The sequence below is a fragment of the Oncorhynchus kisutch genome, linkage group LG25 (genome assembly GCF_002021735.2).
Source record: "Oncorhynchus kisutch isolate 150728-3 linkage group LG25, Okis_V2, whole genome shotgun sequence".
In the NCBI taxonomy this organism is placed as follows: Eukaryota; Metazoa; Chordata; class Actinopteri; order Salmoniformes; family Salmonidae; genus Oncorhynchus; species Oncorhynchus kisutch.
In genome coordinates, this window is record NC_034198.2 from 33,947,088 (window position 1) to 33,961,650 (window position 14,563).

The 14,563-nt window shown below is 40.3% G+C and overlaps 1 protein-coding gene across 1 annotated transcript in view; it reads left to right on the plus strand.

Annotated features, from left to right (window-relative positions):
• LOC109870209 (CUB and sushi domain-containing protein 1) overlaps positions 1 to 14,563 on the plus strand; it is a 291,027-nt gene that overhangs the window by 194,629 nt on the left and 81,835 nt on the right. Inside the window, exons 21-28 of the mRNA XM_031804842.1 lie at positions 1,168 to 1,356; positions 2,372 to 2,541; positions 9,382 to 9,538; positions 9,656 to 9,847; positions 11,060 to 11,186; positions 11,889 to 12,091; positions 12,550 to 12,741; positions 13,591 to 13,729. Of these exons, the coding sequence (XP_031660702.1) occupies positions 1,168 to 1,356; positions 2,372 to 2,541; positions 9,382 to 9,538; positions 9,656 to 9,847; positions 11,060 to 11,186; positions 11,889 to 12,091; positions 12,550 to 12,741; positions 13,591 to 13,729 (1,369 nt within the window). The remainder of the gene's footprint in view (positions 1 to 1,167; positions 1,357 to 2,371; positions 2,542 to 9,381; positions 9,539 to 9,655; positions 9,848 to 11,059; positions 11,187 to 11,888; positions 12,092 to 12,549; positions 12,742 to 13,590; positions 13,730 to 14,563) is intronic.

A 14,563-nucleotide genomic window follows, 5' to 3' on the forward strand; every position in this document is an offset into this window, starting at 1 on the left:
AATTGTTAACTTTGTTAAAGCAAGGCCCCTGAACTCTTGTGTATTTTCTGCACTATGCAATGATATGGGCAGCGACCATACAGAAGTGTGCTGGTTATCAAGGGGCAAAGTATTGACACGTTTTTTAAAAATTGAGAGACGAGCTTGAAGTTTTCTTTACTGACCATCATTTTCACTTGTCTGACCGCTTGCATGATGACGAGTTTCTCACACGACTGGCCTGTCGGGGGGAAGTTTTTTCTCGCCTGAATGATCTGAATCTACGATTACAGGGACTCTCTGCAACTATATTCAATGTGCGGGACAAAATTGAGTCTATGATTAAGAAGTTGCAGCTCTTCTCTGTCTGCATTAATAAAGACCATCCTCAATGCCCTGCCTCCAGTCCACTTACCGATATCTGAACAAGAGAGCCTCATCAAAATTGCGACCAGTGGTTCTATGAAAATTGAATTTAATCAGAAGCCACTGCCAGATTTCTGGATTGGGCTGCGCTCAGAGTATCATGCCTTGTCAAATTGCGCTGTTAAGACACTGATGCCCTTTTCAACCACGTACCTATGTGAGAGTGGGTTCTCGGCCCTCATTAGCATGAATTATTTAAGACTGAGACTCTCCAATTCAACCCAACATTGCAGAGTTATGTGCATCCTTTCAAGCACACCCTTCTCATTAACCTGTGGTGAGTTATTCACAATTTTTGATGAACAAATATAATTTTATATGTAAGATGGCTAAATAAAGAGCAAAATAAGTACGCTGACCCTGGTGCTAGAAGGGATATGCGACTGGAGGTTGAAAGTTTGAAGGGGTACGGGACTATAAAAAGTTTGAGAACCACTGCTGTATAGGTTACAAGGCACACACATAATGAGCCATATATAAAAAAATGTATTTCAACATTTAAAAAAACTAAATGATACTACAATCAAATGATTGTAAATCTGTATTTTAGTACTAATGTGGATTTTATTTAGAGCTTTTTGTTTTAGCAAAAATAAGTCTGTTTTGGTACATTTGTTTTCCAGATAACATTATTTAAATGAAGTTGACATTTTGCTGTGATTGTTTTTTTTCTTCAAATAGTTAATTTTTTGTGTCAACATGACCCCAGTTAAATTATGTTAGCAGTTTGAGGGTTAGGAAACATGTTGGTGTATTCCACAGAGTACAGCCTAGAGCCTTGTGAAGATCCAGGAGTGCCAGCCTACAGTCGGCGAGTTGGGTTCCAGTTTGGAGTGGGGGACTCGCTTATTTTTTCCTGCTTCCCGGGTTATCGTTTGGAGGGGGACCACAAGATCACTTGCCTGGGGGGAGGCCGGAGGGTCTGGAGTGGAGCCCTGCCAAGGTGTGTGGGTAGGTGGACACATGCTTTCATTTCATTTGGACAAACTGAGAATACTTGTACTTTGAAATAACTTGTACTGTACTTTGCCAACGGCAGGAGAAGGAGCTATACTGAGCATACAGTATAATGCAAGTCCATGAGCTAGTTTCTAATGATTGATTTCCCTACATTTCTGAATATTGTCAAATTGTTAATTTACAATCTCAAAAATATTACCCAACTGCTTCCAGTTAAGCATACTTCTATAAGCAGAGCATGAAACCAGGGCAGACTTAGAAACCACAAATGATCTGGCTGTAATTTTGTCATCCCCTACAAAGAGCCATGTGTTTTCTCATAAAAAGTTCAGTAGAGAGAATTAGGCAATAACCCCACGAGAACCGAACTAGAGTTTAAGCTCACATGGCTCAAGGTCTACAGGCAGAATTAGCTTTTATACCTGAGGTACAACATCAGAATATTAACTACAAGGACATCCAGTTCCAGCACAGCCCCGAGCCTTGGTGACCAACACACACTTCATGCAGAGAGCTGTTCATTAATTCATATTCCCCTCAAGTTTCTGTTGTGGACATTCATCAAAATTCCAGCAGGGGAAACATCTGATTGGCCCATCAGTGGATAACAGGTCGCAGCTGCTGAAGTATTCTGGGTTCAACCTGCTGAACATTTGTGGTGAACTCTCCTCTTAGGGTTAAACGGCTCCTTTAATGCCCCTATTCAGATTCATAACAGACAGATATGACTTTTCTCACAGGTCTTTTCTCTCTCTCTCTCTCTCTCTCTCTCTCTCTCTCTCTCTCTCTCTCTCTCTCTCTCTCTCTCTCTCTCTCTCTCTCTCTCTCTCATTGTTTGGAATGAGCAGCGTCTAGTGTGTAGGGAAATATGACAGTTCTCTAAAGATAATCAAGACATTTTTTCTGACTTTAAACCCAGATTGCCATGAAATGTCTTTATATCATATTCTCTCTCTCTCTTGCTTATTTTCTCTCGCCCTCACTTTCTCTCGCTCGCTCTGCCTAGCTGAATGTGGAACCACTACCGTTGGGAGCGAGGGGGTTCTGCTATCACCCAATTACCCATCCAATTATGACAATAACCATGAGTGCATTTACCGCATTGAGACAGAGGCAGGGAAGGGCATCCGTGTCACGGCCACTAACTTCCTGCTCCATGAGGGGGATTACCTGAAGGTGAGTCTCACATCACTCATACACAACACTGGATATTTACTCCGTAGATGTTACATATCAATACATCCCAATGCATAGTCTTCTCACTGCAAGGTGTTCAAATAGTTAATAAAGGACTTTTTCACTGCAGCATCAACTTTTTGAATGCAGTTATGGTCCAATGTAACCCGTAAGAGACCAGAGGTAGTGACTCAGTCAAATCATGAATTATTAATGCCTTCATTAAAATTACATGATGCCAGAGCTTGAGGCATAGTGAGGCCAATGAGAAAATGTGTATCAAATCTTACAGTAGTGCATAACAACATAATAACTGGTTATAAAGTGGCGGGATTGTCCTTTAAAATTCTGTTCAATCTCTTTAAACAGAAAATCTAATCAAATGTTATTGGTCACATGCCCTGAATACAACAGGTGTAGACTTTACAGTGAAATGCTTACTTATGAGCCCATTCTCAGCGCAATGCAGAGTTTTTAAAAAGTTTTTTAAATATTTTCTCAATAAAAAGGAAATAGTAACACAATAAAATAACAATAACGAGACTATATACAAGGAGCTCTGTTACTAAGTCAATGTGCAGGGGTACGAGGTAGTTGAGGTAATTGAGGTAATACAGTACATGTGGGTAGTGGTAAAAGTGACCCCTAGGCAATCAGGATGTGTGTATGTATGTGTGTGTGTGTGTGTGAGCGTAGGTATTGTGTGTGGCTTCAATATGTGTGTGTGTGTGAGCGTATGTATTGTGTGTGTGTGTGTTGGAGTGTCAGTGTACAGTAGTGTGTGTGGGTAGAGTCTTGTGAGTGTGCATAGAGCAGGTGCAGGAGAGTCAGTGCAAAACAATTAAGATAAATAAAGAAATAATAAAGGGTGTTAATGTAAATAGTCCGGGTAGCCATTTCGTTAACTGTTCAGCAACCTTATGGTCCCAGACTTGGCGCTTAGGTACCCCTTGCTGTGCTGTAGCAGAGAGCTTCCCACACTAAGTTGGGTGAATTTTGACCCATTTCTCCTGACAGAGCTGGTGTAACTGAGTCAGGTTTGTAGTCCTCTTTGCTTGCACACAATTTTTCAGTTCTGCCCTCAAATTTTCTATAGGATTGAGGCCACTCCAATACCTTGACTTTGTTGTCCTTAAACCATTTTGCGACAACTTTGGAAGTATGCTTAGGTCATTGTCCGTTTAGAAGACCCATTTGCAACCAAGCTTTAACTTCCTGACTGGTGTATTGAGATGTCGCTTCAATATATCCACATAATTTTCCTGTCTCATGTTGCCATCTATTTTGTGCAGTGCACCAGTGCCTTCTGCAGCAAAGCACCCCCACAACATGATGTGCCACCCCCGTGCTTCACAGTTGGGATGGTGTTCTTCGGCTTGCAAGCTTCCCCCTTTTTCCTCCAAACATAACGATGGTCATTAGGGCCAAACAGTTCTATTTTTGTTTCATCAGACCAGAGCACATTTCTCCAAAAAGTATGGTCTTTATCCCCATGTGCAGTTGCAAACCATTGTCTGGCTTTTTTATGGTGGTTTTGGAGCAGTGGCTTCTTCTTTGCTGAGCAGCCTTTCAGGTTATGTTGATATAGGACTCGTTTTACTGTGGATATAGATACTTTGGTTCCTGTTTCCTCCAGCATCTTCACAAGGTCCTTTGCTGTTGTTCTGGGATTGATTTGCACTTTTCACACCAAAGTATTTTCATCTCTAGGAGACAGAACGCGTCTCCTTCCTGAGCGGTATGATGGCTGCGTGGTCCCATGGTGTTTATACTTGCATACCATTGTTTATACAGATGAACGTGGTACCTTCAGGCATTTGGAAATTGCTCCCAAATATGAACCAGACTTGTGGAGGTCTAAAATTGTTTTTCTGAGGTCTCGGCTGATTTCTTTTGATTTTCCCATGATGTCTTTCAAAGAGGCACTGAGTTTGAAGGTAGGCCTTGAAATAGATCCACAGGTACACCTACAATTGACTCAAATGATGTCAATTCGCCTATCAGAAGCTTCTAACGCCATGACATCATTTTCTGGAATTTTCCGAGCTGTTTAAAGGCACTTAGTGTATGTAAACTTCTGACCCACTGGAATTCAAATGTTGGAAAAATTATTTGTGTCATGCACAAAGTATATGTCCTAACCGACTTGCCAAAACTATAGTTTGTTAACAAGAAATCTTTGGAGTGGTTGAAAAAGTTTTAATGACTCCAACCTAAGTGTATGTAAACTTCTGATTTCAATTGTAGCTCGTCTGGAAGCCTTGCATCGCTGGACATATCTCGGCTGTGTTTCCCTTTGTAATCCGTGATAGTTTGCAAGGCCTGCCACATCCGATGAGCATCAGAGCTGGTGTAGTAGCATTTGATCTTAGTCCTGTATTGAAACTTTCACTGTTTGATAGTTCGTCGGAGGGAGTAGCGGGATTTCTTATAAGTGTCCGGATTAGTGTCCTGCTCCTTGAAAGCAGCAGCTATAGCCTCTAGATCAGTATGGATGATGCCTGTAATCCATGGCTTCTGGTTGGGATATATACGGTGACTGTGTGGACAACGGCGTCGATGCACTTATTAATTAAGCCGGTGACTGATGTGGTAAACTCCTCAATGTCGTTGGATGAATCCCGAAAAATATTCCAGTCTGTGTTAGAGAAACAGTCCTGTAACTTAGCATCCTCTTCATCGGACCATTTCCGTATTGATTCTTGTAAGCAGGAATCAGGAGGATAGAGTTATGGGTCCGATTTGCCAAATGGTGGGTGGGGGAGAGCTTTGTATGCATCTCTCTGTGTGGTAAAGGTGACCTAGAGTTTTTTCCCCTCTAGTTGCACGGGTGACATGCTGGAAGAATTGAAGTAAAACTGATTTCAGTTTTCCTGCATTAAAATCACTGGCCACTAGGAGCGCCGCCTGTGGATGAGCATTTTGTTGTTTGCTTATGGCCTTATACAGCTCGTTGAGAGCGGTCCTAGTGCCAGCATTGGTTTGTGGTGATAAATAGACAGCTATGAAAAATACAGATGAAAATTCTCTTGGTAAATAGTGTGGTATACAGCTTATCATGAGGTATTCTTCTCAGGCGAGCAGAACCTTGAGACTTCCTTAATATTAGAGATTGTGAAACCTCCTGAACTTATCGGACTCTGCCGTTCTGTCCTTCTGATGCATAGAAAAACCAGCTAGATTTATATTATCCGTTTCCTTGTTCAGCCATGACTCAGAGAAGCATAAGATATTACAGTTCTTAATGTCCTGTTAATAGGATAGTCTCGAACAGAGCTCTTCCAGTTTATTCTCCAGCGATTGTACTTTCGCCAATAGAACAGAGGGTAGGACTGATTTATTAATTTGAGTCTGACCGTAGTCTTATCAGACTCATTGAAGAAGAAGTCCTCGTCCAAATCGAGGTTAGTGATAGCTGTTCTGATATCCAGAAGCTTTTTTCGTCATAGGAAACGATGGAGGAAACATTATGTGCAAAAAAAGTTACGATCCGCACCAAAGAATACACAAAATAACATAATTAGTCAGGAGCCCGTAAAACGGCTGCCATTCCTTCTGGCGCCATTCTCATATCTATGTGTATCATATTTCTGTGTAGTTGTAAGTTTTGTGTGACTGTAAGTTTTAATATGTACACTGCCAGTCAAAAGTTTTAGAACACCTACTCAGGTTCTTTTTAAATGTGGCTATTTTCTACATTGTAGAATAATAGTGAAGACATCAAAACTATGAAAGAATACATAGGGAATCATGTAGTAACCAAAAAAGTGTTAAACAAATCAAAATATATTTGAGATTTGAGATTCTTCAAATAGCCACCCTTTGTCTTGATGACAGCTTTGCACACTCTTGCCATTCTGTCTACCAGCTTCACCTGCAATGCTTTTCCAACAGTCTTGAAGGAATTCCCACATATGCTGAGCATTTGTTGGCTGCTTTGCCTTCACTCTGCGCTCCGACTCATCCCAAACCTTCTCAATTTGGTTAAGTTCGGGGGATTGTGGAGGCCAGGTCATCTGATGCAGCACTCCATCACTCTCCTTCTTGGTAAAATAGTCCTTACACAGCCTGGAGATGAAAAACAAATGATAGTCCCACTAAGCCCAAACCAGATGAGATGGCGTATCGCTGCAGAATGCTGTGGTAGCCATGCTAGTTAAGTGTGCCTTGAATTCTAAATGAATTACAGACAGTGTCACCAGCAAAGCACTCCCACACCATAACTTCTCTGGCATAGTGTCCCACCTCGCCAACAGCCACTGAAATTGCAAGGCGCCAAATTCAAACAACATAATTAAAATTCCTCAGACATACAAGTATTATACACCATTTTAAAGACAAACTTCTTGTTAACCCAGACACAGTGTCTGATTTCAAAAAGGCTTTACGGCGAAAGCACACCTTGCGATTATGTTAGGTCAGCACCTAGCCACAGAAAACCATACAGCCATTTTTCCAAAGAAGGTGTCACAAAAGACAGAAATAGCATTAAAACGAATCACTAACCTTAGATGATCTTCACTGGATGGCACTACCAGGACTACATGTTAGACAATAAATGTGTGTTTTGTTCGATAAAGTTAATCTTTATGTCCAAAAACTTCATTTGAAATTGGTACGTTATGTTCAGAAATGCAATGTCTCAAACAAACATCCTGTGAAAGTGCAGAAAGCCACATCAAATTACAGAAATACTCATCATAAACATGGATCTAACATACAAGTGTTATACATACGATTATAGATAAACTTCTCCTTAATGCAACCGCTGTGTCAGATTTCAAAAACACTTTACAGTAAAAGCACACCATGCAATTATGTTAGGTCAGCACCTAGCCACAGAAAAACATACAGCCATTTTCAAACCAAGGAGAGGTGTCACAAAATTCAGATATAGCATTATAAATATTCACTTACCTTTGCTGATCTTCATCGGAATGCACTCCCAGGAATCCCAGTTCCACAATAAACTTTTGTTTTGTTTGATAAAGTCCATCATTTATGTCCAAATACCTCCTTTTTTTTGCGCGTTTAGTTCACAAATCCAAATTCACAAGGCGCAGGCACTTAGTCCAGACAAAAAGTCAAAACAGTTCCATTACAGTTTGTAGAAACATGTCAAACGATGTACAGTATATAATCAATCTTTAGGATGTTTTTATCATAAATCTTCAATAATATTCCAACCAGACAATTCCTTTGTCTTTAGAAATGAAAATGAACGCAGCTCGCTCTCACGGCTGCGCGCGTCACTTAGCTCATGGCATTCTGCCAGACCCCTGGTTCAAACAGCTCTTTTTCGCTCCCCCTTCATATCAGAAGCCTGAAACAAAGTTCTGAAGACTGTTGACATCTAGTGGAAGCCTTAGGAAGTGCAATATGACCCCATAGACACTGTATATTGGATAGGCCATCACTTGAAAAACTACAAACCTCAGATTTCCCACTTCCTGGTTGGATTTTTTCTCCAGTTTTTGCCTTCCATATGAGTTATGTTATACTCACAGACATCATTCAAACAGTTTTAGAAACGTCAGAGTGTTTTCTATCCAAATCTACTAATTATATGCATATTCTAGCTTTTGGGCCTGAGTAGCAGGCAGTTTACTCTGGGCACCTTATTCATCCAAGCTACTCAATACTGCCCCCCAGTCCCAAAGAAGGTTAACACCTCCTCCTCCATGCTTTACGGTGGGAAACACAGATGTGGAGATCATCCCTTCACCCACACAGCATCTCACAAAAATACAGCGGTTGGAACTAAAAATCTCAGATTCTTATTATTGGTGTCCTTTACTCGTTTTTTATTTATAGCAATTCGACCATGAAGGCCTGATTCACACAGTCTCTTCTGAACAGCTGTTGTTGAGATGTGTCTGTTCCTTGAACTCTGTGAAGCATTTATTTGGGCTGCAATTTCTGAGGCTGGTAACTCTAATGAACTTATCCTCTGCAGCAGAGGTTATTCTGGGTCTCCCATTCCTGTGGCAGTCCTCATGAGAGCCAATTTCATCATAGCGCCTGGATGGTTTTCGCGACTGCACTTGAAGAAACTTTAAAAGTTCTTGAAATGTTCCGTATTGACTGACCTTCATGTCTTCAAGTAATGATGGACTGTCGTTTCTCTTTGCTAATTTGAGCTGTTCTTGCCATAATATGGACTTTTGCCAAATAGGGCTATCATCTGTGTACTCCACCTACTTTGTCACAACACATCTGATTAACATCTGGTTAACTTTTAAGGCACACCAGTTAATTGAAATGCATTCCATGGCCAGAGTGTGCAAAGCTGTCATCATGGCAATGGATGGCTACTTGAAGAATCTTAAAAATAAAATATATTTTCATTTGTTTAAACTTGTTTGGTTACTACATGATTCCGTATGTGTGAGTTGATAGGTTTAATATCTTCACTATTATTCTACAATGTAGAAAATAGTAAAAAATAAAGAAAAACCCTGGAATGAGTAGGTGTTCTAAAACTTTTGACCGGTAGTGTATGTTATTTGGAATAGGCACCCTTCCTCCGCATTAAAATGTTTCTGCCTTTGTCTTGACCACTATCCTCTGGAAGCCCAACTTGAATTATTCTCCCGTAGTGTATATATTCATATTATCTATGTACAATATGTACCTACCCATCTGCTCTTTATTATTTTCTTGATGAATTGAATGCTAACTACTCACTCAAACCACTTACGCTGCCACTCTGCAAATATTGTAATAGTACTGCAAGAGGCTGCATACTGTACAGTATACAGTATGCTATTGAATATTCTCTTGAATATTAATAGCATTTTGACAAACCTGTGCATTATAGTGTTGTTCTTTCATCAACAGGTGTATGACGGGAAGGATACTTCACATCGTCTTCTTGGCAATTTCTCCAAAACAGACATGTACAATGTCATCATCAACAGTACCTCAAATCACCTCTGGATTGAGTTCAACAGCAACGGCACTGAAACGAACAAGGGATTCAGACTTACCTACAGCAGTGAGTAGATTATGTCTTCGAGACACAGCCATTATGTATATTCCCTGATTCAAGGTTTAGTGGACACATGTTTTTTAAATGTTTAAACGGGCTAAAGTATCAAATCTGTATTTGTAGGTTTTGACCTTGTCAAGTGTGAAGAACCAGGAACTCCGAATTACGGATACAAGATTCAAGATGATGGCCATTTTGCGAACACTTTTGTGTTGTACAGTTGTAACCCTGGCTATACTCTCCATGGAAGCAGCACTCTGGCATGCCTAAGTGGAGACCGTAGGGTTTGGGACAAACCTTTGCCTTCCTGTCTAGGTGAGTGAGTAGTTGCCGAAAATAGACAAATCAAATCAGAGTTTATTGGTCGCATACACAGATCTGCAGGTGTTATAGCAATTGCAGCTAGTAGAGTGTCTCACAAATACAATACAAATAATAAACAAATGTATTAAATAAGAAATCAAGAATTAAGAACCCAGAGAAGATATATTATAGTGATCATGTGTCAGAATCCAGAATATAAATATGTGGTGTGTATAGACAGTATAGAATTTGGAAAGAAAATGGTATGTACTGTAGTAGGTATCATCAGGGAACATTCCCTGATTATGGCGAAACACACCATTTCCATTCCTAAGGAAGATTTTGTTGACATTTCAATTATCAGAGTAATGGTCAAGATGCCCATATCAAAGGATTCATTTTCATCCACTGCATACTTTTGAATATATTATACTATTTTACCAGTCAACATGGACTTTGTTGTGTTGTCTGCATTCTGTCCCACTGTTATTAATATCTTACTGATTCCATAATCTGACGAGCTCTGCCAGTTCCGCTCTCTCAGGCTAACTATGAGTCAAATTCCCTCCAGTCATACTGTCATTTATACTATACTGAAATATTATACTAGTTAACAGCTATGAACATTTATCCCCTAATGCTGGCTATATTACTGCCCCTAAAGCTATATATGAAGAAACCTTGTGTGTCTCTCTCTTAATTTAAGTAAGGACACTCTGAGCTTTCTGTGCTGGTGAGAACTGATACATTACAGTGTCATTCTTCAGTTCAGCCTCATTCCTTAATTAGCCCAGCTCGGTTCAGACACATTTCTATACTGCAGAAAAGTAGCATGGAAAATGGATGACATTGCCCTAGGCTGTCATTGTATTTTTTCTTTCCTTTGAACGATGTGACATAATAGGGATATCCTCTTTTCTTTTTCTGTCGTCAGCAGTGAATAAAATAAAACACATACGTATGTGGAGAAGCTAGAGAACATATTAGGTTCTTTCAAGTGTGATTATGCAATGTATTATGGGATGTTTATGAATTGGTCTGGTTGATGCCAGAGAGAGAAGCCAGCCTGAGGTTCATCAGGATTAAGACACCTCAAAAGATCAGGGTAGCATATTTAATTGACTTTCTATTGTGATGATATGAGCCTGCCCTTAACATATTTACACTGAACACTAGGGCTGCTGATGACTATGGTAAAATACACGTTTCGGTTTCCTCATCTAGCTGAATGCGGAGGCCACATTGCAGGTGCAATATCTGGACGGATACTCTCACCGGGTTACCCTGCACCCTACGACAACAACCTCCACTGTACCTGGTCCATTGAAGCGGACACAGGCAAAACCATTAGGTATAGTATCTCACAATAGGGACACACCCCTAGGAATATGCCATTAGATACACAATAGCCCAATTTTTCTTGACTCCATTTAAATTTGAAGTGAAATCAGCTAGTTTATTGCGAGGCGTGTCTAGTATAGCGGAGCAATTGTTCTGCTGCACATTTGGAAAATGATTTGTGATTAAATGTGCCATTGCTGATTGCATTTCACCCCCACTGCTAGGCCTTCCTTACCATTAGCATATATTCCTTTAGGTCCATTACTGGCTTCTTCAAAACCAAACAATAACCTCCAAAGATAAACCAATTATGCCCGCTAGAAATGCCATAGAAATCAGATATGCCAATTCAATTCAAGCAATCTAAGGATCAAGGAGGGGGAGAGATACAATTGACATCACTGGCTATTGGACTTTTTAAAGAATTCATCCTCTCTCTACTTTGCCGTTGAAAATAATTGAAACATTCCTTTGGCGATCAAGACCGTTCTGATCTAGATGTTTCCTTGGTCTGAGGCATTACTTGAGGACTGATTCACTAGAACTCCAATGATAATTTTGTATTACAAGTTGGTAACTACCCTTGGTCAGTTGATTTATGGGGTATTGTTGTGTAGGTGTTTGTCACGAATGTGAACCAATGGTAAGGCCAGACTATAGTATGCAAGAGCTGCATAGTGTATAATTAATCATTCTCTCTCTTTCTATTTAGCCTCCACTTCATAGTGTTTGACACGGAAGTGGCCCATGACATCCTGAAAGTGTGGGACGGTCCAACAGAGGGTGGTATCCTCCTGAAGGAATGGAGTGGGTCAGCTCTGCCCGAGGACACCCACAGCACCTTCAACATCTTAACACTCCAGTTTGACAGTGATTACTTCATCAGCAAGTCAGGCTTCTCCATTCAGTTCTCAAGTACGTAGCACTCTACCTGTCACAACAGACCAGAAGTATTCTGATATGACATTCATACCAGTAACTTTTCAGACGAAGGCTACAGTATGTTTCTTGACATTACCCTCTCTCAGCCTCGATTTGAACTAGTTTTTATGTCTTTTATATCCACGTATAAACCACTCTTATGACGAATAAAAACATTTGCACCATAAATATTTCATGCAAATATAAATGAAATGGAGCATTGCATTTGCATATAAATGGCAAATATTTTCTGGAACTATTATTTCAAAGACAAATAGTCTCCACAATTCTGTTTGCTGCCAGTCCAATGATTTCAAATACAATATTATATTATATCATAATCAGCATTTGTCCGATATTTTTTTTAGTTGTATAAATTAAATGCGTGTTGTCAAAATGTCAGCATTTGTCTCATGTTAATATTCATAAGTGATTAATTTGTGTGATTTCAGCTACTACTGCCATGACCTGTAATGACCCTGGGACACCCCAGAACGGGACGCGTTACGGGGATAGTCGGGAGCCCGGGGACACCATTACCTTCCAGTGTGACCCAGGTTACCAGGTCCAGGGCCTGGACAAGATCACCTGTGTACAGCTCAACAACAGGTTCTACTGGCAGCCAGACCCTCCAACCTGTATAGGTATGTTGCTTTGACTTCCACAGTAATGGAGAAATGACTTCACTGTTATTTCTCTTCTTGGCTTGATATCAGCAAAGGGTTTGTAGAATAGGTAGATGTTCCCTTTAGAATAATCCTGCTGCAAGAAGGTGATTTGGGATGTGTATGCTAGGCCGCTGCGTTGTTTTCATTGAAGGATTTGTGGTATCTGAAAATCCATGTCAACAGTGTTTTATGAACCACCACTCATTTGTGTCTGCTTAATTACTTTATGTTGAATGAGTGACATGGTTATTATTAGAATGAATGAAATGTAACATTAGGAATGTAAACCATGTCTCAGTAGAGTGTGAATCCCCCTGTGAAAAATGATTCATCAGTAACTGAAATGTAATTGGCATTTTCAGCCATTGTCAACCAGTCCTTTTGTCAGACAGCGTGCTTTGTCACTTCTAGTCGTTGGGTATGTTTACCACACCACTAATAATTGTTTGATGGAAGACCATTTATAGCCAGAATCATTTGTAATGGTGGAAGATTACTAAGATTAGAAAAATGTTGCTCTTACAAACCCTCCCAATCAAGTACATGATTGACAGGATTGAAACTCAAATGGAGTCTTATTTTGCTTGGCTCACGCTTGAATTGACATTCAAACAAGTCTGACACAATGGCAAAAATAAAGAAGCAAAGATGTGAATAACCTTTCTGAATGACAGTGGCAGGGAGGAATTCCATCGCTACTGTTTGTCACTGAACGTCTGTGCATGGTGGCCTGTTTTGTCACTTCAATCAACATAAACAGTTAATGTGATGGAGACAAGTCGTATTAAAACCTGTGTGTTGCCCTCACTCTCCTTGATGTGATAGCTACCTGCGGCGGCAACGTGACAGGCCCTGCTGGGGTGATTCTATCACCCAACTATCCACAGCCGTACCCACCAGGAAAGGAATGTGACTGGAGAATTAAAGTCAACCCTGACTTTGTTATAGCCCTAATTTTCAAAAGGTATGTCACTCCTGCTATGCTGCGAGGCACCGACGGTAATAAGGAGCAAGGTCAAAGAGCAGATGGAAGGAGTGTATCCACTCTGTCTTTGTCAGTTTGGTAATTACTGTAAACAAACATCAAACACATCTGTGTTTGAGGTGAAATAGTTTGCCTTTGTTCAAATATTATCCAAATCGATGTGTGTTACTGTATTACGCCATATACTTAGATGATACCTATAGGTGGAATAGCTTTGATGAAATGTACGATAGTTCAAAGCACCACAACCCACAGGAATTACATAGGCTCAAATGAGAATAATCCCAAAGAACTCTTATCAGTTGATCTCAGATTCATCAGAACATTACTTGCTCACCATCCCTCTAATGGCAGTTACAGACTGTACAAACAGGCCCCCACATGCCTGCTTCACAATGTAGGGCCAAAGCGAGCTGAACTGGCCTGGCCTTGCCATAGTTGCTGGGAAGAAAAATGGGAATGGGAACATCCGAGCCAACAGAGTATGGTTCTGGTTGGCCCTACAGTGTAATGCAGGCTCAGATTTATGTTATTTGGGATTAATCTTGTCCTGGATTTTCACTAGATGGGCCAGTGGCAATGTCAAAATTGGCTATATATCATAAAAAGTTATGAAAACAAAAATATTCTTAGGGTTAGGCATACGGTTAGCAGTGTGGTTAAGGTTGGGGTTAGGTTTACAATCAGATTTGATGACTTGGTGGCCAACTAGTGAAACACTGCAGAGCTGCCTCCAGCACATGAATCATCCCAATAAATGCCAACCTGTGAATCAGGCATCAGTCTTTAATAAACATTGTTTTCTATTGCATA